Source organism: Pistacia vera, unplaced genomic scaffold (genome assembly GCF_008641045.1).
Source record: "Pistacia vera cultivar Batoury unplaced genomic scaffold, PisVer_v2 Contig508, whole genome shotgun sequence".
NCBI classification, from domain to species: Eukaryota; Viridiplantae; Streptophyta; class Magnoliopsida; order Sapindales; family Anacardiaceae; genus Pistacia; species Pistacia vera.
This window is the reverse complement of record NW_022196344.1, coordinates 682,376-703,758: the sequence shown is the minus strand read 5'-3', so window position 1 is coordinate 703,758 and position 21,383 is coordinate 682,376. Positions and strand designations below refer to the sequence as shown.

Genomic DNA, 21,383 nt, shown 5'->3' with positions numbered 1-21,383 from the left:
AGAATGATTTTCTGAGAGGAAATTTATTCAGTCAACTGATTTATGATGAATTAGGCAAACAAGAATATCTTTCTCCCTGTTCTGCTTTGGCATCATCCCTCCAATAAACTGGATTTTAACTATTCACAATATTAAGAAGTCTGTAGTTTCTTCAAGGTATGAAAGGAAATATCATATATGAACTTAGAAGAACTTTACAGTTATACAACAATTAAATCACAGCAAGCATATCAGAACTGATGTTGTCAACAACTTTGGACTAGGATCTGAATTTATTGTGGAGCCTGCAACTCAGGAAATGAGAAATCCTTAGCTAAAACTTAAAGAACCACAAATAATAACATAATCAAGCTATAGCAACAAAGTTTGATACCGTTGGTGCAAAATAATGGCAAATCATCTAAAGCTGCGATCTGATTTTGACGCATTGCAGGAGCAAAAGATATCAAAACTCTATCTGAAAACTCACTACTTCTCCAATATCATCAGTCGCTGCCAAACTCCTCTTCATGTAACAAAAAGCGCCTTTTTCCTGATTCTTGTCATTGCTCTGCGCATCTATGGAAGATCATCTTCATAATATGCATAATTATACAAACAATCAACCTCTTGATAAATGGCACAATTAAGAAATACTAAACATCTCAAGACTTGAATTCCGTGTTGCAAGATATTAAAACTCACCAAAAACTCCGTACAAAGGCATCCGCAACTCTACCAAAACCTCTTCGTATGAGAACATGCAGCTGTTTCCCCTGGTTCTGGTCATTTTGCTTCTCATAATGCTGGAAGGCCACTTCAATAGTATGCATACATATAAACAAGCAGCCTCTAGACAGATAGGCAAAATAAAAACACCAAACCTCCATGACTTATTTGGATACCATGTTGCTAGCATATTGTATATTTTGGCTTCATTCCTCCATTGGACTGCATTTTGTTGTGGCTGCAGCATTTGAGAAGTCTGCAATTTTCACGGTAACAAAAAGAAATATGAAATTAAAAAAAAAAAAAAAAATTAGAATACAAGCATTGGTTCCATAAACAGCTATAACTGATAAATAAAGATTAAGAAAAGCTCAATTTGCTAACAAGAACCTAAACATGGTTTGGAAATCATCCAACATATGCACACAAACCAGTATTCGTTCATCAAACTGATGTGAACGTGGTATAAGATGCTTTAGAAACCTCCTTTTTGATCGCATTTATAGCTCCCAAGATTTACAAAGACTGGTGATTTCAACAACATTGCAATGGGATCTCCAAAATTAATCTAGAGACTGCCAATTCATAGAACAAGAAAGTCTTAGCCCATACAAACAGAACAATACCCAATATATAATAAGGATTGCCATCCAAGTTTATACCTCCGATTGCAGAACAATAGCTAAAGTTGTGAGAGCTGTGATCAGATTTTCAATTAAGATCCCTGTTATCATACAAGAACGGATCATCTCAAGTTGCCAAAATCTAACTGAGAAAGTTTAGCAACCACCATCTGCAATGACTTTATATGGACATATAACACAAAGGTTTAATCAACCCTAGGCACCAGGTCATCAGTCAAATCTTCTTTCATTATCTGTCAAGAGAGATGGGAAAGCTGAATTACTTCCCAATGCCATAGTTTCCCAGACTTTCTGTCAGCAACACACAGTGAAAAGCGATTTCAACCTAAAAGAACAAGTGATGGCATCCTACCATTATTATCAGAAAAAACCACCAATTTAAACATTTGAAGCAGTTTAAATGACTCTTTGCCATCTACTTGATTAAAATAAGAAATTAAATTAAATTAAATATTCAGTCTTAATTTCTCACATTCTTTTTCTTTACAATAAGTGATAATGAACTAAATCAAACGTTACTATACTCTCAAAGTGTGTTTCTGCACTAAAAAAAAACAAGAACAACGGAAAGCAGGACGAAGCCAAACTTTCTTCAACAACACAAACGAAGATAACTTTACTTTCCCATTAGTGACAGTCTCTGAAGCAACATCACCCCACACCATGGCTCCAAGTCCTCCATTACCAATCGGAATCGCATAGGTACACACGGCTCATGAAGAGACTTTTGGAATGTGAGCGATCTGCTCCTATCATCTCCTGTCTCCTTGTAACGTTTCCGAGAAGGGCAATCAATCTCTAATTGCTGCAGTGTTGGTGTTTGAAGAATTTGATCTGGCAGTGCCTTTAATTTATCACGCATAATTTCAAGGAATGAAGAGTGGCATGATTGTAATATCTCTACTATTGTAATCTCATGATTCACTTCCTTTCCATTCTTAGCAAAAACAAATGGAGAATTTCAATTTGAAAGGCAACAATTGATTGATGGCATTATTTCTATTCCCAAAAATTCTTACCCACTCTTTTATATACTCATTACCATTTTTAGTAATTCAAGGGATGGTATTTTCCCAAGGAGGTAAATGCTCACACTCATCCAATAAAGCTCTAATCCTCAACTTGGTTAATGATACCATCCAATCAAAAGACATGGATTTGCCTCAAAATTCTATCCGTAATTTCTCTAAATTTGGAGGTGTGTTGTAATGCTTCAATAATCATTACATTCTCTCATTTCCGCTTCTCTCCTCTACTGAATAAAAATGATAAAGTCAAATGAAGGAGATTTTTGGTACTCTGAAATCTGCAAGTTTAAGTGCATTACTATCCCTCACATTACCACTCTAATCTAAAGATGGGCCATGTTCAAGTTCTTCAAGAATCAAGACTAGTGCATGCTTGTTACCATAATCATAATCACCATTAATAAAATTTTTTAATGTCTTTAGACAACTCAATCTCTCACTCTTTGGAATGTACCTTAATCTCTTGTCCCACCAATATAGATGCCTCAAATAACTAACTTTCCTATCCCTGGGGTAGCTTCTAAGTTCCTACAACCAGTGACATCCAAGTTTGTAGATTATATAATCACACACATACCTCAAGCAATTTTTTTATATAATAATTATCCTTCAACTTAAGGTACCTCAAATGCACTAATATTTTATGCCTTTTGGAATTTTATAATTATGCCACTCAAATTTAATGTCCTCAGACATGTAATGCTCAAAATGTCCATTAAGTTTTTCTGTATTGTTCTCAATACAAAGCTACGCAATTTTTTTAGATAGAATAGAGAAGGAATTCATCAAATCACTTCTTGCTATAAATGTCGAACCTTTATAAGAAATCTTAATTGAGAAATGCATCACTCTCAACTTCTATTGCAAAACATTCATTCTTTGAAACAAATTGAACAAAGTCATGCACTATCATGCATCTGTATCTTAAATACTACATCATATTCACTCTTTCAAATCTTGAAACAAAAACGCATTACTAAGTTTTCAAATATCTTCACCAACTAATTCCATTTCTTTGTTTCCTCTACCTTAAGAAAACCTTGAGCCATCCATAACTTGATCAATATATCTTTCTCTATCACTAGTCTTTGGAAATATGGCACAATAGAAAGCATTTTCTTAGTTTAGAAGACAAATCATAATAGCTCAAGAGGATGGGGGAGAGTGCTTTTTCTATCTCTTCTGATTCCATAAATCACTATCTAAGACACTTTGCCACTGTTCAGCCCTTTTTTTTAAATTCAAAGACTTCCTAAAGCTTTATAGCAAGAGGCAAGCCATCACACTTCCCTACAATCTTCTACCATATCTTTAATTTTCATATTCTGCGTGTCTTTCCATAATGCAACTGATAAATAATGACCATAGATTCCTCATCACCTAATCTTCCTATTTGGATGGTTTGGTGCTTCTCTATTTTTGCAGTATTTCTTTACGTGTGTCACCAAAATTCTACTCCTGAGAAGCAGACTGAAGAGCATTTTCACTTGTTCCCATTTCTAAAATTGTCAAGCACCATCATCTAAAACAAAAAATTTTCTTCCTTAATAGATTGACATATGTCTTTTCAACACAGTTTCTAATTCATCTGTCTTTTTTTCCACCTAAAAAGATTCAAGAATTGCTTTGGCAATCAAGCTCATGAAAGGATGAGAGACACACCCCAATTTTCTTGTCAAAATGGGTGTTGACCTTGTCATCATCAAAACCATTGAGCGAGAGTTGTTTTCCAATCCCTCCCATCCCTACATAGAAATGGTAGAGATGGTTGATCTTGACTACTCTCAGCTACAAGTAGTTTTATTAATGTATTCCTATCATGATATCTTCCATAGACCTCTAATAAATTAAAAGAGGTAGTCATTTCGTGCTGTGCTTGTCTAGTGCCGTAGTCAAGCTAAAATTGAAACTATTCTTTTGCATGGCAATAACACAAGTCCTTTTTAGATTTTATCTTGCTAGCAATTTCATGACGTAGGAAACATTCTTGAAAGGAACATACAGTTTTCCAAAGCTTGGAAGCATCATCAGCTTGTAATTTTTGCTCGCCGTGATCCACTCATCCAACACTCCTCGATGTCATATGAACGTCTTGAGCTTATCAACCAATCTCCCCCTTCTCCTTCCATTTGTCTACTCTACGCGTCTTCAACACAGCTTGAATGGCCTGGAAATTGCTGGTGAGCTTTCCCAGCTTGTCTGCAGACGCAAGAAGTTTCACCTCTTCACAGGGCTAGTGAAGCCAACTGACCCAGGATGTGGAGACAAGCGATTCAGCCATAGTCAAAAGATGGTATGATTCTTTAAATATTGAAATACTTGGGTTTAATTGTGTTGTGAAATTCTAGCCTTCCATTTGTTTTTTATAGACAGAAAAGACTACAGAATCTGACGCTTCATTATATAGATGAAATTAATGGCCACTCACATGGAGACGTGGAAGTTATGCTCCAGCCATATTGACTAGTAATATCAAAACAAATTATTGCTCTCAACAAAAAATTATTCCTTTCGTCTCTCTCTACAATATATTATAGGAAAATGATTTTAACCCCCCACCAAATTGAATATAATCCCCCACTGTTAATGTAATTTTACTTGACAAGTTTAACCCTAAATAATGACATAATTATTTATAAATACACGTAGTCTCTAGTTTATAACTTTGTTTTAATTTTTAAACTTAATTTCTTACATAAACCCTAAATCTAATTTTTCTCTAAGTCGGTGAAACTTTTTTTTTTAATTCCAAAATTCTTTGTTTGATAAAAATATATCACTATGATGCAATAGTGTTGATTGCTAAGCTAAATCATGCCATAATCAGCTAAAACATCAGTAATTGATTTTATTATGATTTCATGTAATTACAACCTTGATTATATTTCCTTAATTGTTTTTTTTCTCACTTGTATAAATAAATCATTGTAATACGATTAAAAAACTACAAGGTACGGATTCAATTGTTTGATTTTTATAGACCACAAGAAATTTGACTTCAAAGTTAACCAGTTAGTGTCTTGGTGCAACTCACCAATTCTGACGATTCAATTGTTAAGCTTACGTCAACACGGATTCAGCCAATGAATCATCACCGTTCAATTATTTTGGAAAAATTGACCACACAAGGTGATCCGTTCTTTCAAGGTTGTTTTAAAACGTATTTTTAATAAAAAAATATTTCTAATATTATCAAAATAATTTCAGAGTGAGAGAAATAGGATAGACAAAAAATAGGAAAAATAAATTTTTGACGTCACCCCCCACTTAATTGTAAAATTGTAAATGGTCTGTGATCTCACGCTTTGTGTTCCATTCAATGAATCATCACCGTTCATTACTTAGGAAAAAGCCAACGCATAAGATGTTTTCACTCAGTCGTCCACCACATTTCTCTTCAAAAATCTATTCTCTGTGGTCCTCAGCCTTCAGTGTGAACAGGAAGAGTGGCCTCCAAAGACACCATTTGCCTTGGCCTAATCAATTCAGTCAAGCTCTCCTCATCTCTTGTGCTTAAGCCTGTCAAATAACATTTTAATTTATCAGAAGAAATTAACTGTTGGACATTTTTGATGTGTAACCAGGAAAAAGTTGGTAATTGTGCCTAGATTATATACAATGCTATTAGTCCAATACTTGCACATCAACAGGACCAATGATTTCAGAAGAAACCATGGAGTTGATGTACGTTTGTCTCATCTGCTTGCATGAGATCAGAAAACGAACATAGATGAGATAATTGCTGCTTGCTTGCAACCTTTTTTGTGCAACTGAATTCTTATAAATAAAATCCACGTTTAAAACTCAAAAGAGGGTGTAAAACATCTCAAACAAGAGCAGAAGTACCCTGCCTGAAATATCCATATACCATCCTCACAAGGTAACATGGTCTCCCCTCTGTTCTATTTTGGCATCATCCCTCCAAGGTCCAACGAACTGAATTTTAATGTGTCTGATATTGAAAAGTCTGCAGTTTCTTTAGAATAACAAAAGAAGTATCTTTCCTTTAAACCCAACAATGACATAAGTTGAGAAACCTCAAATGCGTCAACATTCCTGATCTTTATCTTTGTGGAAGTTCAGTAAGTTGAAGACAATTACTCACATCTAATATTTCTAAGTTGGTAATGGAACCAATGCCTCTGGTAATTCTTAACCTTCTTACAGCAACCTAAATGAGGCATCTTAAAAGATTCTTTGTTTTTATTATATTCCAACTCAGTTGATGTGAGATTCTTTCGTCGTCCTCTCCTAATTTAAGCAAATATTTTATCTAAATATATAATGATGTCACCTCTATATACCAATACAAGTTAACTGAAACTGATATCAAACCAATTATATTATATTTAGAGACTAGTTATTACATATTTTAAGACCATTCTACTCTGTTTTAATTGTATTAATTGGCTACGTCCCAGCAACGTCTTGCTTGGATTATAGATGTGAAATTTTAAAGCTTGCAGAATATGTATCTGTCTTGCGGCCAAAGTTATGTCACTGATTTCAGCTTGTGCCAATCACTTTGAGTCCTATAAAATCCCCAAGAATGGCACAAGCAAGAAGTTTCATCTCTTCAGCGGCTAGTGAAGCCAATTGACCCAGGATTGTGGAGACAAGCGCTTCAGCCATAGTCAAAGATGGTAATTGATTTAAGATATTGAAATACTAGGTGTGTTTAATTGTGTTGTGAAAATTCTACCGTTCCATTTGTTATTTATAGACCAAAACCAGACCACAGAATCTTTCAGCAGATGACTCTAATCAACATGTTGCTTTGATGCTGGTTAAGGTACCAAACTTTTCTCCAAACAAAAGCGATTCTCATATTCTTTTCTTTCTTCATATCCAACAATGTTAGCTTTCTAAAAGCAATGCCACATTTATTCTTTTCTTTTAATACATTCTTTGCTTTCATTCTAGTTAAATTATAGAATGTTAGTATCGTTTTAGTTTATTAAATTCCCCCTGTTCTCTCTCTATTATTATAAAGTGAATGATTATGTGGAATAATAATGTATGATAGACTGTTACTTTGTTTAGCTTCTAAAAATCCAGAAGGAAATCCATCATAAAACAATTTGTAGTGCTTTATTGATTTAGAAATTGTAAAAAAAATTATTTATAGGACGCAAAGAATCCTTGTTGTTGCTTCGATGCTAGTAAAGGTATGTTGTTGCTTTCTAACAATCTAAAATGTTATATTCTTTTCTTCTTAAACAAGGGTCTTGATAAGATCATTTTGCTCCTAAATCTTCTCCCTAACATTTATCTAGTAATTGCCAAAGGAAAAATGTTTCTTCCCTTTATTTGAATCTCTCAACAGAAACACAGAACAAAATTGTTAAACATGATTTGTTTACTCATCATTTAAGAACCTGCTTTAATTTTAGTATAATTGCTTAATTTTTTTTCTGTTTGGAAAAGATAAAACATGTAAGAAGGGTCTATATAATGAAGAACAATCAAGCAGAGGTGAAGAATTATCCAAGGTCTTTCAGTAAAAAAATAATCTTTCTACTTTGCCCTCATATTTTAAAGTGGTATCATTCTCGTTTCGCATTTTAATAACTGAATGGGTTGAATGACTGATTAATCCCTTGTACCTACACCTTTGCATGTAATTTTTGTTCTTGATAAGATCAGATTTTCATGTTTTTCCTTTTTTAGTTGTTTATTTATATGCTGATCAGTCTTTATTGGATATATGTCGGAATAAGATCTTATCAATTAGCTGTGACAGATGTGCATTGCACTTGCAGTAAGAAATCAACAAGTCTTTCTTGATTTTGTTCAATGAAAATTTAATATTATGTTTTCTCTATATTTGATTAACTAATGCAATTCCAGGAATTTATCATCATTTGGTGACTGATATTATGTTTGAAGCACCAGAAACTACAAACCTCATGCTAGTCACTGAAAGTTTTTGTATATTCATTTTAAGACTTCCTTTGTTCCTCCATTTCCTCTTCATTCAATAATGTCTTCTCAATGCTTCTAACAAATGTTTCTGGTTACCATTTACTTGTTTTTCAGTTTGAGTTTTCATATAAGAAGGAGATAATTTATTAAGGAGAGATTCCACAGTGCTGCAAATCCCTTCCCTTTGCATGTTCGCATCAGTGCATTTTTTAAGGTGAAGATTGCTTTATGAGTGTCAAGGTTGCATAACAATAGGAAAACTGTCATTTGACATATTTTTCAGTTGAAGGCACTTATAGCATGAATTGGAATATTCTCCCCAACTTCTACTACTTATACCCAGAATAGCAGCAACAGCAGAAACAAGTCAGATTGTCTACTCTTGTTGTTTCACATCACTTTGAAGTTTGTTTTTGGATGGGAATGATTGAACTTTATCTATTACCTTTACATATCAGACTTCCAAACCCCACAAATACTGATTTTCTGTTAACTTTGTGAGAAAGATTGTATGGTCAATTTGGGTTGGATCGATGTTAAGATTTTCAACTAATTGGATTGAATTATTAAAGGGCTTTGTCATCTCTATTACTTCTCATGGGCCATGCTATAGGATGTGGTTTATTGGACCACTCTCTCTTGGGTTTAACATTTCTGTCTACAACCAACAATATGTGGAACTGTTGCTTGATCACTTGGCATTCGGAGAAACTTGGCCCACTATGAGAAGAACAATTTCTCTAAAAGAAGTTTCGTGAATAGTAACCACATTTGAGCCCCACTTTATTGTTTAGCCCTCCTGTTTTTTGTTTCTCCCCTTTCAATCATAGTAATTGTCTTTGAGTTCAAAGCATTCAAATTGGTTTTTTGAGTTTACACAAATGTTTTTAATCTGAAGAACGTCTACTAAGTTGAAAGAACCCAAAACTTATAATCATCCTAACATTTCACTATGAATGTTAAATGTTACACCGAAAATACGGAGAAAACATATTTTTAAATATAAAACCAATGGAAAATAATATAAGTTGTATAACACTACTATTCTCTTTAGACAACGAGAATCAATTTATTGTGTTGTGGGGCTGGTACATATGGGCAGTAATTTGAAGTGAAGAAGCCATGACTTTACTTTAATTCCTTGTCCACAATTAATGCTTTCTACATCAATGGCGATAATTATTAATGTCTATTGTAATTTAGGCATTGCTGGATCGACCATGATCATGTTGCTATTTGCTATGCTTTCTCATTTGGTTACTTATAGTTGTTAAAATTTCAAGAAAAATACCAATAATGGTGGATGTGCTAGCGACGGGTTCTGTTACCTCATTGGCCTAGCATTGTTAATGGGTTGTTGAATGCTTGCAGATCATGGTTAAAAATTATATCTTGAATGAACATTTGTAAACCTAAATCATAGTTTAGTTTTCAAGAAAACCGAAAATACTAAGTAAAAATGTCCAAATAAAAAACGATCAAACAGTAGCTAAGGAAAAAAAAAAAAGTCGAGGCGAAAACACAAAAAAGCACAACGATTTACGTGGTTCGGCCAATATGCCTACGTCCACGGGTGGGGATGTTGGTTTCACTATATGAGATAGAGCAAGAATTACAAAACACTCTCACACCTTCCAATAAGTTAAGGATCAAAAGTGAACTCAACCTCAAACCACAATAAATCCTAAAGAGATTGTTCTAATGTAAGAGCGAAAAATCCATGTGTTTCTCTCCACAATCTCTCTTATGTTTCTAACTCCGCCCTTGTTATGAAACAAGATTATCTCAAGGCTTATATAAGTTTACAAAGAAAAAACACCATTATGCCCTTAATAATGAGTGGCCAAATTTGGCCAATATTCAACCATCTCTTGATTTCATGACACAATTTCAACAACATCATGAGGATTATGTATGCTCTCTTTTGAGCATCTCTTGGTTTCATGACACAATTTCAACAACATCCGGAGGATTATGTTCAAAATTTATATTCTCTCCATTGTCTTCAGAGCTCATCAAATTTTTTGATGATAACGTCAGCATAATCAAGACCATCCTATTCGAAACCTGTCATTGTGATGTACAATGTTAAGAAAAACTCTAGTAGTTGAAAAAAATAATAACACAAATTGATCTAGATAATTCTCCGTAACAAACTTAGTAATTTTTTAGACTAAAAATTGTGGAGAAGACATTACCTTTTTGACAACAGTGATCTTGCAGATAAAAGAGCTCATTCTTCAAAGCATGACATTTGATATAGTGTTGAACTTTCTTTACTGCATCAAGAATGAGATATGAAAACAAAGTATTACATAATGTAATTGAATATATTAATAGCTAGAAGACAACAAAAACAAACCTTCATGAGTTGTAAAAGGATTTTGCTCACTAAATTTGGGGAGAATGGAAGAGCTAACTGACATAATCTGCACAAGGGGCAACAAGAAGTTGATAACGTTCAATAATTGCAGATAAAAATAAAGAACAGTTAAAAAGAATATGCTTCAAAAATTTCACTAGTTGGTCACTTGCTCTGCCTATTTTCTCTCTTTCATATCGCATACACCAATGCAATTGACAAATCAAATATCTTCTCCTGTAACATGCAATTGTGATAGGAATTCACAAAAACATAATTGCAAAATATATAATTTGCAATTTCTTACTCATTGACAAACAACAAGACATCCGTTGGTGACACAATTTAGCAAATTAAAGTACCTGAATTTGGGATTCTGGAAAGCATATTATATCACGATATGAAAGATCCTAAAGGAGCTTAACTATATGCACTATTTCCTTACCAACTTTGTGTCAAGAACCACTTTGAAACTAATATTTGTCATTTTAACAGTTATATAAGTCAACTTTCACAGGACCAGCAGAAAGGGTGGTCATCAAGTAGCAGTTGGTTCTGAAGTCACTTTTACTATAGTAAATTCTCTAGGTTCCACTCAGAAAAATATAATCTAAATTTCATCAATGTGATTAGAAGGCCCAAAATTTTGAGAAATGGGGTTGGTAATTTCTGCATATGCTTTAATCTAGTTGCATTTTTGAAGTTATAAGTCAACAAGAATTGAAATGAAATACATAGTCATAACTGTAATTTAGATTTGAAGTCCTCAGGTGACCAGTGCATCAAATTGCATTCATAATTTAATTCGAGTTCACCAGCAACAACCTTAAGCCAAGTTGGTCAACAATTTAATAAATAAATACATATCAGAAAAAGCTAATGAAAAAATTTGATCAAAACCAAAATTGAAACGGACAAATGTATCACAGTCAAGCAGCCATGGCTCATATGCCCCACCTTCAACTCAAAAATATGTGGAAACAAGAGTTCAAGAACATATTCAACCCGCTTGGATAAAGTTATATAAGTAAGTGGGCTGATGTGCAGCCTATTCTTATATGGCTATGTAATAGCGGACACAGTAATTTAGAGCATTTACTACGAATTTGGAATAATTCTGCACAGATTCATCCATAGTTAGCCTTACTATTTAATGGTTTTGGAATGTATCTACTTTCATTCACATCTATAGTTAGCCGCATTCAAAAAAAAAAAAATGTGTTCTTAAGCATGGCATCCTGACAATCAATGAAACTGTGGTGTAGAGACTCTATTTGGTGACAACTAAGCATGTCCAAAAGAACCCTATCATGTCACAAATCACTGCAAAATTAAAACGGCAAGCTGTTAATGCAGAAAAAGTTCCAAACCTATTGAGTCACTCATCACTGTAATTATGTTGTTAAACACCATAGTTAAACCAAACTCTTGATACCTATTTAAACCAAACTAAATGCATAAACAATTATATGGTCGGAACTCAAAATCCGCTGGAGGGAAGGGCAAGGAAAGACCACCTAAAAAAAAGAAAGCAATAACCCTACATTAAGGAATTTGAAGAGGCCTTCGATTCCATGTTAGCATAGATACTCAAAAGGCACATAAAGATTCATATGCCTTGTAGAAGTAAAGAACACACTCTTCCAGCATCAGCAGCCATGGCAGGAGCAATAAGAACATTAGCTTTTGTCAGAATATTAACCGCCATAGGGATGGATGGCATATTCAAACCTAGGCAGTACATAATAATTTATAATAATTAAAGAAATGACTCCAAAAATAATAATAATGAAAAATAACAGAGAATAATGAGAATATAAGAAGGAAAATACAAGATAAATTCAACGTGTCAAACAGCCTCTTTCAAGTGTTTTTAAGTACCTGAAAATGACCAGCAAGATGTCTATATTGCCCAAAGAGATACCCATCTCTCGGGTGCCAACACCCATCTCTTCTGATGGAAGATCCTAAAATTGCACAAAACAGTAAATCAGGCATGGAGAAGTGGGTCATACAACTCAGAGACTCCAAAACAGATTGAAGATGAAAAGGAGATCTTCTTAAGTTACCTTGTCAGGACCCAGATATCTATAGATCTCATTCATGAAACTTTGGCAAAAGCGCATGATCAGCCAGCATGGGTTTCACAAAGAACTGTAAGAGAAACTTTCAGAATTTCTTAGAAGGTTCTTACTGAAATACCATCTTAACAGAGAACAAACATCTTACCTCATTATCGCTTTTTCCTTTAGGATCATAATCACTTCCACCTGCTGCCCCTCCAAGTTTGTATGGTGATAAAGCATTCTTTAATGTCTGTAAAACAAAGAAACTATGATACTGTATAGCAGTTGAAGCACTTAAACAATTTTCAATCATATTATAAACTATGAAAGCTACTTTGTGTTTACAAAAGAATTGAAACAACTCCGAAATCCAAAAATTTGAGTTTTGATCAGCTCGCGCTTGAATTGCTTCAGAAACTTAGAGATCTTTGCACTAGTTATATTTATATTGATCACTATTGTATGACAAAAGTTTACAGCACAAATGTCTTGTGTGAAAGCCCCAACTACACTGAGGGCCTGTGAAAAAATATGGAACAATAGGTGCAAGACATGCTCCCCCAAGCATGGCATTTATTAACCATCTAACGAAGTCAAAAAAGGAGAGAATGGTTTTCAGGCTTGTCACTCTGATCAAGAATATCAAAAATATGCCTCATTAATCACAATAATAACAAATCACAACTAACCAAAAAGGAAAAAAAAAAAATAAGAAAGGGAAGTCAAGATGAAAAATTACCTGATGGTGCAAAAAAGAACAGGAAGAAGGAACACATTCTTTTGACTACTGAGCTTGTATCATGCGTCACTACTGCTCAAGAAAACCACAAAGAGTTATGGGTCCTATTGGAGTGTTGTGACACCTTAATGCCTGACACTAAGAATCCCTTTCAGAACTCAGAAGATACCTTGAGTCCATGAGATAACAAAACAAAAAATTAAAAGAACTGATGGCATTATGAGAGTTTTTTTTTTTTAAAGTGGTTTTTAACACAAGATTTAAAAAAATTTGATGCAAATCCAATAAACCAAGAATAATTAAAACAGGGGAATTACCTCATTTCATAGTCTGTATGAACATCATTTATTGGAAAAAGAATTTGATATCTAACTAAATGGCCCAAAAGAAAACAGAACTTCTATCATGATATTGCCTTAAGTGGAAAATAAGAGAAGAAAACATAATTTGTTATTGAAACATTAGAAACCTTTTCCTCTAATCACATCTCCTAACTTCTTGGTTCTCCTATTTCATCCTTGCTCCTCGAGTCCAATGTCTGCCAAACTGTATCGTGTTCTATTCACATGAATAACAAGTATGAGTATCTGAAGATGAGATTATAAATATATTTACTTAATAACTTATGCTTAATTAGACAAATAGAAACTAAAATACCATGTGATTTCTAAACAAGGCATCTGTCCATCGCTTAAGAGCAAGTATTTTGCTTCATCACTTCCCCCACCTTCGTACATTCTCGTTTCTTGTCATAGTCCTAAACATTTAAATTCCCGACTATTTTGACTGTGATTCACATGAACGACCGAAAAGGCGAGAATGATTTTCTGAGAGGAAAATTTATTCAGTCAACTGATTTATGATGAATTAGGCAAACAAGAATATCATTTTCTCCCTGTTCTGCTTTGGCATCATCCCTCCAATAAACTGGATTTTAACTATTCCACAATAATTAAGAAGTCTGTAGTTTCTTCAAGGTAATGAAAGGAAATATCAGATTAATGAACTTAGAAGAACAATTTTACAGTTATATACAACAATTAAATCACAGCAAAAGCAGTATCAGAACTGATGTTGTCAACAACTTTGGACTAGGATCTGAATTTATTGTGGAGCCTGCAACATTCAGGAAATGAGAAATCCTTAGCTAAAACTTAAAGAACCAATAAATAATAACATAATCAAGCTATAGCCAACAAAGTTTGATACCGTTGGGTGCAAAATAATGGCAAATCATCTAAAGCTGCGATCTGATTTTGACGCATTGCAGGAGCAAAAGATATCAAAACTCTATCTGAGAAACTCACTACTTCTCCACATAAATCATCAGAGATTCTGCCCAAACTCCTCTTCATGTAACAAAAAGCGCCTTTTTCCTGATTCTTGTCATTGCTCTGCGCATCATATTGGAAGATCATCTTCAGTAATATGCATAATTATACAAACAATCAACCTCTTGATAAATGGCACAATTAAAGAAATACTAAACATCTCAAGACTTGAATTCCGTGTTGCAAGTATATTAAAAAACTCACCAAAATGACTTCCGTACAAAAGGCATCCGCAACTCTACCAAAACTCTCTTTCGTATGAGAACATGCAGCTGTTTCCCCTGGTTCTGGTCATTTTGCTTCTCATAATGCTGGAAGGCCATCTTCAATAGTATGCATACAATATAAACAAGCAGCCTCTAGACAAGATGAGGCAAAATAAGAAACACCAAACATCCCATGACTTATTTGGATACCATGTTGCTAGCATATGTGTATTATTTTGGCTTCATTCCTCCATTGGACTGCATTTTGTTGTGGCTGCAGCATTTGAGAAGTCTGAAATTTTCACAAGGTAACAAAAAGAAATATGAAATTAAAAAAAAAAAAAAAAAATTGGAATGACAAGCATTGGTTGCATAAACAGCAATAACTGATAAATGAAGATTAAGAAAGAGCTCAATTTGCTAAACAAAGTACCTAAACATGGTTTGGAAATCATCCACAACTATATGTAACAAAGCCAGTATTCGTTCATCAAACTGATGTGAAACTTGGGGCTAAGATGCTTTAGAAACTCTCCTTTTTGATCGCATTTATAGCTGCCCAAGATTTACAAGAACTGGTGATTTCAACAACATTGCAATGGGATCTCCAAAATTAATCTAGAGCCTGCCAAATTCATAGAATGAGAAAGTCTTAGCCAATACAAACAGAACAAAACCCAAATATATAATAAAGGATTTGCCAGCCAAGTATAATACCTCTGATTGCAGAACAATAGCTAAAGTAGTGAGAGCTGTGATCTGATTTCAATTAAAGATCCCTGTTACTCCTATCAAGAACGGATCATCTCAAGTTGCCAGGATCTAACTGAGAAAGTTTAACAACCACCATCTGCAATGACTTATATGGATATATAACACAAAGGTTTAATCAACAGCCCAGGCACCAGGATCATCAGTCAAATTCTTCTTTCACTATCTGTCAAGAGAGATGGGAAAGCTGAAATTACTTCCCAATGCCATAGTTTCCCAGGGTTTCTGTCAGCAACACAGAGTGAAAAGCGATTTCAACCTAAAAAGAACAAGTGATAGCATTCCTACCATTATTATCAGAAAAATAATAACGCCACCAATCCAAACATTTGAAGCAGTTTAAATGACTCTTTGCAATCTACTTGATTAAAAATATAGAAAATTAAATTAAATTAAAATATTCAGTCTTTAATTTCTCACATTCTGTTTCTTTAACAATAAAGCGATAATGAACTAAATCAAACGTTACTAATACTCTCAAAGTGTGTTTCTTCACTGAAAATAAAAACAAGAACAACGGAAAGCATGACGAAGCCAAAATTTTCTTCAACAACGCAAACGAAGATAACTTTACTTTACCATTAAGTTGAAGAGTCTCTGAAGCAACATCACCCCACACCATGGCTCCAAGTCCTCCATTACCAATCGGAATCGCATAGGTCCAATGCCTGGCAAGCCCACTCAACGTAACCTTCAACGGCTTAGAACTCTCTCCTCCATCTCCAAATACTCGGGTTCCACAAGTCTCTCACTGTGGCTCGCCACACCAGAACCCACTAAACCAAACCCAGAAAAAGGGGAAAATGACGACATCAACACCCGTCACCAAATATTCTTGAATATTGAAGACGATCAGAAAAACAAAGCGAAGATTAGAATATTGAAGACGAAGAATGACGATTGAACACAGAAGAGAAGAATGAAGTTTAGTTGGGTTTAATCAATATTAGAAATATTATGAGAAATTTAATAATATTTGTTTTTAAGGCAATTTCAACCAAATTTTAATATTTTCGCATTTATATGTACCAAAACATAATTTTGCATTTATTTAAGTTATGTAAATAAACTTTTCATGCATAAAAATAAATTATAAATCATTTTTTCATGCATAAAAATAAATAAATTAAATTGATCTAACCAGATGAATACTACTCTTAAAGATAATGATACTTTGCATTTATTTCAGTTATCTAAATACTTTTATCAATTTTCTTTTATTATAATTTTGCATGTCTTTAAAAAATATTATAATAAATGCAAAATATCATGTTAGTGAAAATTCTAAATCAGTTTTTCATGCATAAAAATAAATAAATTAAATTGATCTAACAATTGGTTAAATAATCAATGTAATTCTCTAAATAAGAGTAATAAACAAAACATTATAATAAGAGTAATAACTTTTTAAGACATGATATAACCAATGTAATCCTCTAAATAAGAGTTCTACGGAAAATAATAAAAACAAAATATTCATCCATAAAAATAATAAACATTATTGTAATATAAGATTTTGAATTACAAAAAGGAGAAGGGGAATGAATTTACCAATGGGTGAATAGCAATTGCATCTCTCACATTCCAACAATCTACCAATGACCAATAGAGACTTTTGGAATGTGAGAGATCTTGCTCCTGTCATCTCCTGTCTCTTTGTAACGTTCTTCCAGAAAAGAGCACCAATGAGAAATCTTTAATTGCTGCAGTGTTGGTGTTTGAAGAATTTGTTCTGGAAGTGCCTTTAATTTAAAACAATATTTAATTGACAAAGAATGAAGACATGCATGATTGTAATATCTTTGTCTCTGCTATTTGTAATCTCATAATTCCACTCTTCCCATATATGCAGCTCAATGAAATGGAGGAATTTTAATTTGGGAAAGGCAACAATTGATGATGATGATGATGTGGCATCATTTTCTATTCCCAAAAATTCATTACCCACTCTTTCTATACCCTTACTCCCTTCTATAATTAGTGATTCAAGGGATGGTAGTTTTCCCAAAGGAGGTAAATGCTCACACTTGGAGCAATAAGAAAGCTCCAACTCCTTCAACTTGATTAATGATACCATCCAATCAAAAGACATGGATTTGCCTTCAAAGTATTCTATCCGTAATTTCTCTAAATTTGGAGGTGGTTGTAATGCTTCAATAATCATTACATTCTCCTCATTTCCGCTTCTCTCCTTAAATTGAATATGAAATGATAAAGTTAAATGAAGGAGATTTTTGATACTCTGAAAATCTGCAGGTTTAAGTGCATTACTATCCCTCACATTTACCAACTCTAACTCTAAAGATGGGCCCAGTTTCAAGTTCTTCAAAGAATCAAGACTAGTGCATGCTTTGTTACCATAATCATAATCACCATTAATAACGAATTTATTTAATGTCTTTAGACAACTCAATCTCTCTACTCCTTTTGGAATGTACCTTAATGACCATGTCTCACCAATTAATAGATGCCTCAAATTAACTAACTTTCCTATCCCTTGGGGTAGCTTTTTAATCCACCAACAACGAGTGACATCCAAGGTTTGTAGATTATATAAATCACACATTACCTCAGGCAATTTTTCTATAGCTCTATTATTCTCCAACCTAAGGTACCTCAAATGCACTAAATATTTTATTGCTTTTGGAATTTCACAATTATAGCCACTGAAACTTAATGTCCTTAGACATGTTAATTGATCAACATATCTAAGTAAGCCTCCTCTTTCAACTACAAAGCTACGTAATTTTTTAAGATTAAGATTAGAGTAAGGAATTGAACTACTTCTTCTTACATACAAATGCCGAACACTTTGAGGAATTGCATGACTCTCATCTTCTGTTGCAAAACATTCATTATTTGAAATAAATTGAACAAAGTCATGCACTATATCATGCATCTTGCATCTTAAAATACTACCATCATATTCACTTTTTTCAAAATCTTGAAACAAAGAACGCATTACTAAATTTTCAAAATATTCTTCACCAACTAATTCCATTTCCTTGTTTCCTTCTACCTTAAGAAAACCTTGAGCCATCCATAACTTAATCAATATATCTTTCTCTATCACATAGTCTTTAGGAAATATGGCACAATAAGAAAAACATTTTCTTAGTTTAGAAGACAAATCATAATAGCTCAAGAGGATAGGGGGGAAGAGTGCTTTTTCTATCTCTTCTAATTTCCATAAATCACTATCTAAGACACTTTGCCATTGCTCAACCTGTGTTTTTAAACTCAAGAGACTTCCTAAAGTCTTTATAGCAAGAGGCAAGCCATCACACTTTCCTACAATCTTTCGACCAATCTCTTTTAAATTTTCAAACTCTTCCTTTGTTTTTTCAAAAAATGCAACTTTTGTAAATAACAACCACGATTCTCCATCACCTAATTTTCCTATTGGGATAATATTGGTGCTTCTCATTATTTTTGCGGTACTCTCTTTACGTGTGGTCACCAGAATTTTACTCACTTGAGAAGCAGACGCAAGAGCACTCTTAACTTTTTCCCATTTCCTAAAATCATCAAGCCACACATCATCTAAAACAATAAGAATTTTCTTGTCCTTAATAGATTGACATATGTCTTTTAACACAGTTTCTAATTGATCTGCATCTTTTTTTCCACCTAAAAGAGATTCAAGAATTGCTTTAGCGATCGTAATCTCACTAAAAGGATCAGAGACACACACCCAAATTTTATTATCAAAATGGGTGTTGACTTTATCATCATTAAAAACTAATTGAGCCAGAGTTGTTTTTCCAATCCCTCCCATCCCTACTATAGAAATGGTAGAGATGGTTGATCCTTGGCTACTCTCCGCTACTAACAAGTTTGTTAATGTATTCCTATCATTATCTCTGCCATAGACATCTAGTACATCAATAAAAGAGGCAGTCATTTCGTGCTCTGGTTGTGTAGTGCCCCTAGTCAAGCTAAAATTGAAATTATCCTTTTCCTTGGCAATATCACCAAGTCTTTCATTTAGATCTTTTATCTTGATAGCAATTTCATGACGTAGGAAAACTTTCTTGCAACAAAAGCATTCAGAGGAGATGCAAGAACATACCTTTTTCCAAAGCTTGGAAGCATTTTCAGCTTCCTTCATTTGTGATTTTTTGTTCGCCGTGATCCACTCATCCAGCACGTCCTCGATGTCATATGAGACGTCTCTGAGCTGATCCAACCAAATTCGTACACCCCTCTCCTTCACTTCTCTGCACTCTGCGTCTTCAATCACAGCTTGAATGGCCATGAAATAGCTAGTGAGCTTTCTCAGTTCGTTACCAACACCCTGAAGAAGGGTCACCTCTTCAGTGGCTAGTGAAGCCAATTGACCCAGGATGGTGGAGACAAGTGATTCAGCCATAGCCAAAAGATGGTAATTGCCTTAAGATATTGAAATATTTTGTGTTTGGTTGTGTTGTGGAATTTCTAGCCTTCCATTTGTTATTTATAGCCCAAAAAAGACCACAAATCTTTCACCAGATGACTCTAATCAGCATGTTGCTTTGATGCTAGTTAAGGTACCAACTTTTCTCCAAGCAAAAGCGATTCTCATATTCTTTTCTTTCTTCATATCCAACAATGCTAGCACATTCTTTGCTTTCATGGTAGTTAAATTATAGAGTGTTGGTATCATTTTAGTTTATTAAATTCCCCTTGTTCTCTCTCTCTCTCTCTGTTATTATAAAGTGAATGATTTATGTGGAATAATAATGTATGATAGACCCACCATTTGTCAAAGCATATATTGATCTCTTCAAACAATCTAAAATGGTTATTAATTTATAAATTGTAAAAAAATTATTTCTTTCACTTTATATTTATAGGACGCAAAGAATCCTTGTTGTTGCTTTGATGCTATTGAATATATGTTGTTGCTTTCAAACAATCTAAAATGCTATATTCTTTTCTTCTTAAACAAGGTCTTGATAAGATCATTTTGCCCCTAAATCTTCTCCCTGACATTTGATAAGATCTAGTAATTGCCAAAGGAAAAATGCTTGTTCCCTTCATTCAAATTTCTCAACATAAACACACAAGAAGATTATTCAACCTGATTTGTTTATTGATCATTTAATAACCTGTTTTAATTTTAGCAGATTTACTTAATGTCGGGGATACTTTGTTTCTGTTTGGAAAAGATAAGCATCCAGTCTCTTCCAGTAAAAAATTAATCTTTGTGCTTCGCCCGCATATTTTAAAGTGATGTCATTCTCCTTCCCCATTTTAATAAGTGAATCGGTTGAATGATTGATTAATCCCTTATACCTACAGTTTTGCATGTAATTTTTGTTCCTGATAAGATAAGATTTTCATGTTTTTTCTTTTTCTGTTGTTTATTTATATAATGATCAGTCTTTACTGGATATGAGTCAGAAAAAGAGCTTATCAATTCGCTCTGGCAGGTGTGCATTGCACTTGCAGTAAGAAATCAACAAGTCTTTCTTCATGTTGTTCAATGAAAATTTAATATTATGTTTTCTCTGTATTTGATTAACTAATGCAATTCCAAGAATTTATCATCATTTGGTGACTGATATTATGTTTGAAGCACCAGAAACTACAAACCTCATGCTAGTCACTGAAAGTTTTTG

At 33.7% G+C, this 21,383-nt stretch overlaps 2 protein-coding genes and 1 long non-coding RNA gene across 15 annotated transcripts in view; all 3 read right to left on the bottom strand.

The window, feature by feature from the left end:
* Window positions 1-1,968: 1,968 nt before the first annotated feature.
* Window positions 1,969-21,383, bottom strand: part of LOC116106026 (disease resistance protein RGA2-like) — a 74,837-nt gene continuing 55,422 nt past the window's right edge. The window contains exon 2 of the mRNA XM_031392384.1: window positions 1,969-2,196. Coding sequence (XP_031248244.1) covers window positions 1,969-2,196 — 228 coding nt within the window. The remainder of the gene's footprint in view (window positions 2,197-21,383) is intronic.
* The window catches only part of LOC116106029 (NAD(P)-specific glutamate dehydrogenase-like), a 31,254-nt gene continuing 20,392 nt past the window's right edge, over window positions 10,522-21,383 (bottom strand). The window contains exons 1-7 of one of the 8 annotated variants that reach the window (XR_004124202.1): window positions 13,790-13,819; window positions 13,473-13,544; window positions 12,897-12,983; window positions 12,737-12,821; window positions 12,549-12,634; window positions 11,413-11,492; window positions 10,539-10,904 (exon numbers count right to left, since the gene is read on the bottom strand). Coding sequence is in view for 3 of the 8 variants with exons in the window: in XM_031392387.1 (XP_031248247.1) it covers window positions 10,721-10,904; window positions 11,413-11,492; window positions 12,549-12,621; window positions 12,737-12,768 (369 nt within the window). In the remaining 5 variants the exon portion in view is untranslated. Of the gene's footprint in view, window positions 10,905-11,412; window positions 11,493-11,886; window positions 11,991-12,011; window positions 12,399-12,548; window positions 12,635-12,736; window positions 12,822-12,896; window positions 13,134-13,472; window positions 13,639-13,789; window positions 13,837-21,383 lie in introns of those variants that run through there. The other 7 variants (XR_004124203.1, XR_004124201.1, XM_031392387.1 and 4 more) reach the window with 7 other exon arrangements.
* On the bottom strand, window positions 14,776-16,612 carry LOC116106034. Of its 6 annotated transcripts, XR_004124233.1 has the most exons (6): window positions 16,360-16,610; window positions 15,727-16,039; window positions 15,443-15,634; window positions 15,220-15,301; window positions 15,008-15,126; window positions 14,776-14,890 (listed from the first exon to the last, which is right to left on the bottom strand). It is a non-coding gene; the product is annotated as an uncharacterized LOC116106034 (long non-coding RNA). The 6 variants fall into 6 exon arrangements; XR_004124231.1 differs by having other exon boundaries at window positions 15,008-15,283; window positions 16,360-16,612; XR_004124232.1 differs by having other exon boundaries at window positions 15,008-15,301; window positions 16,355-16,611.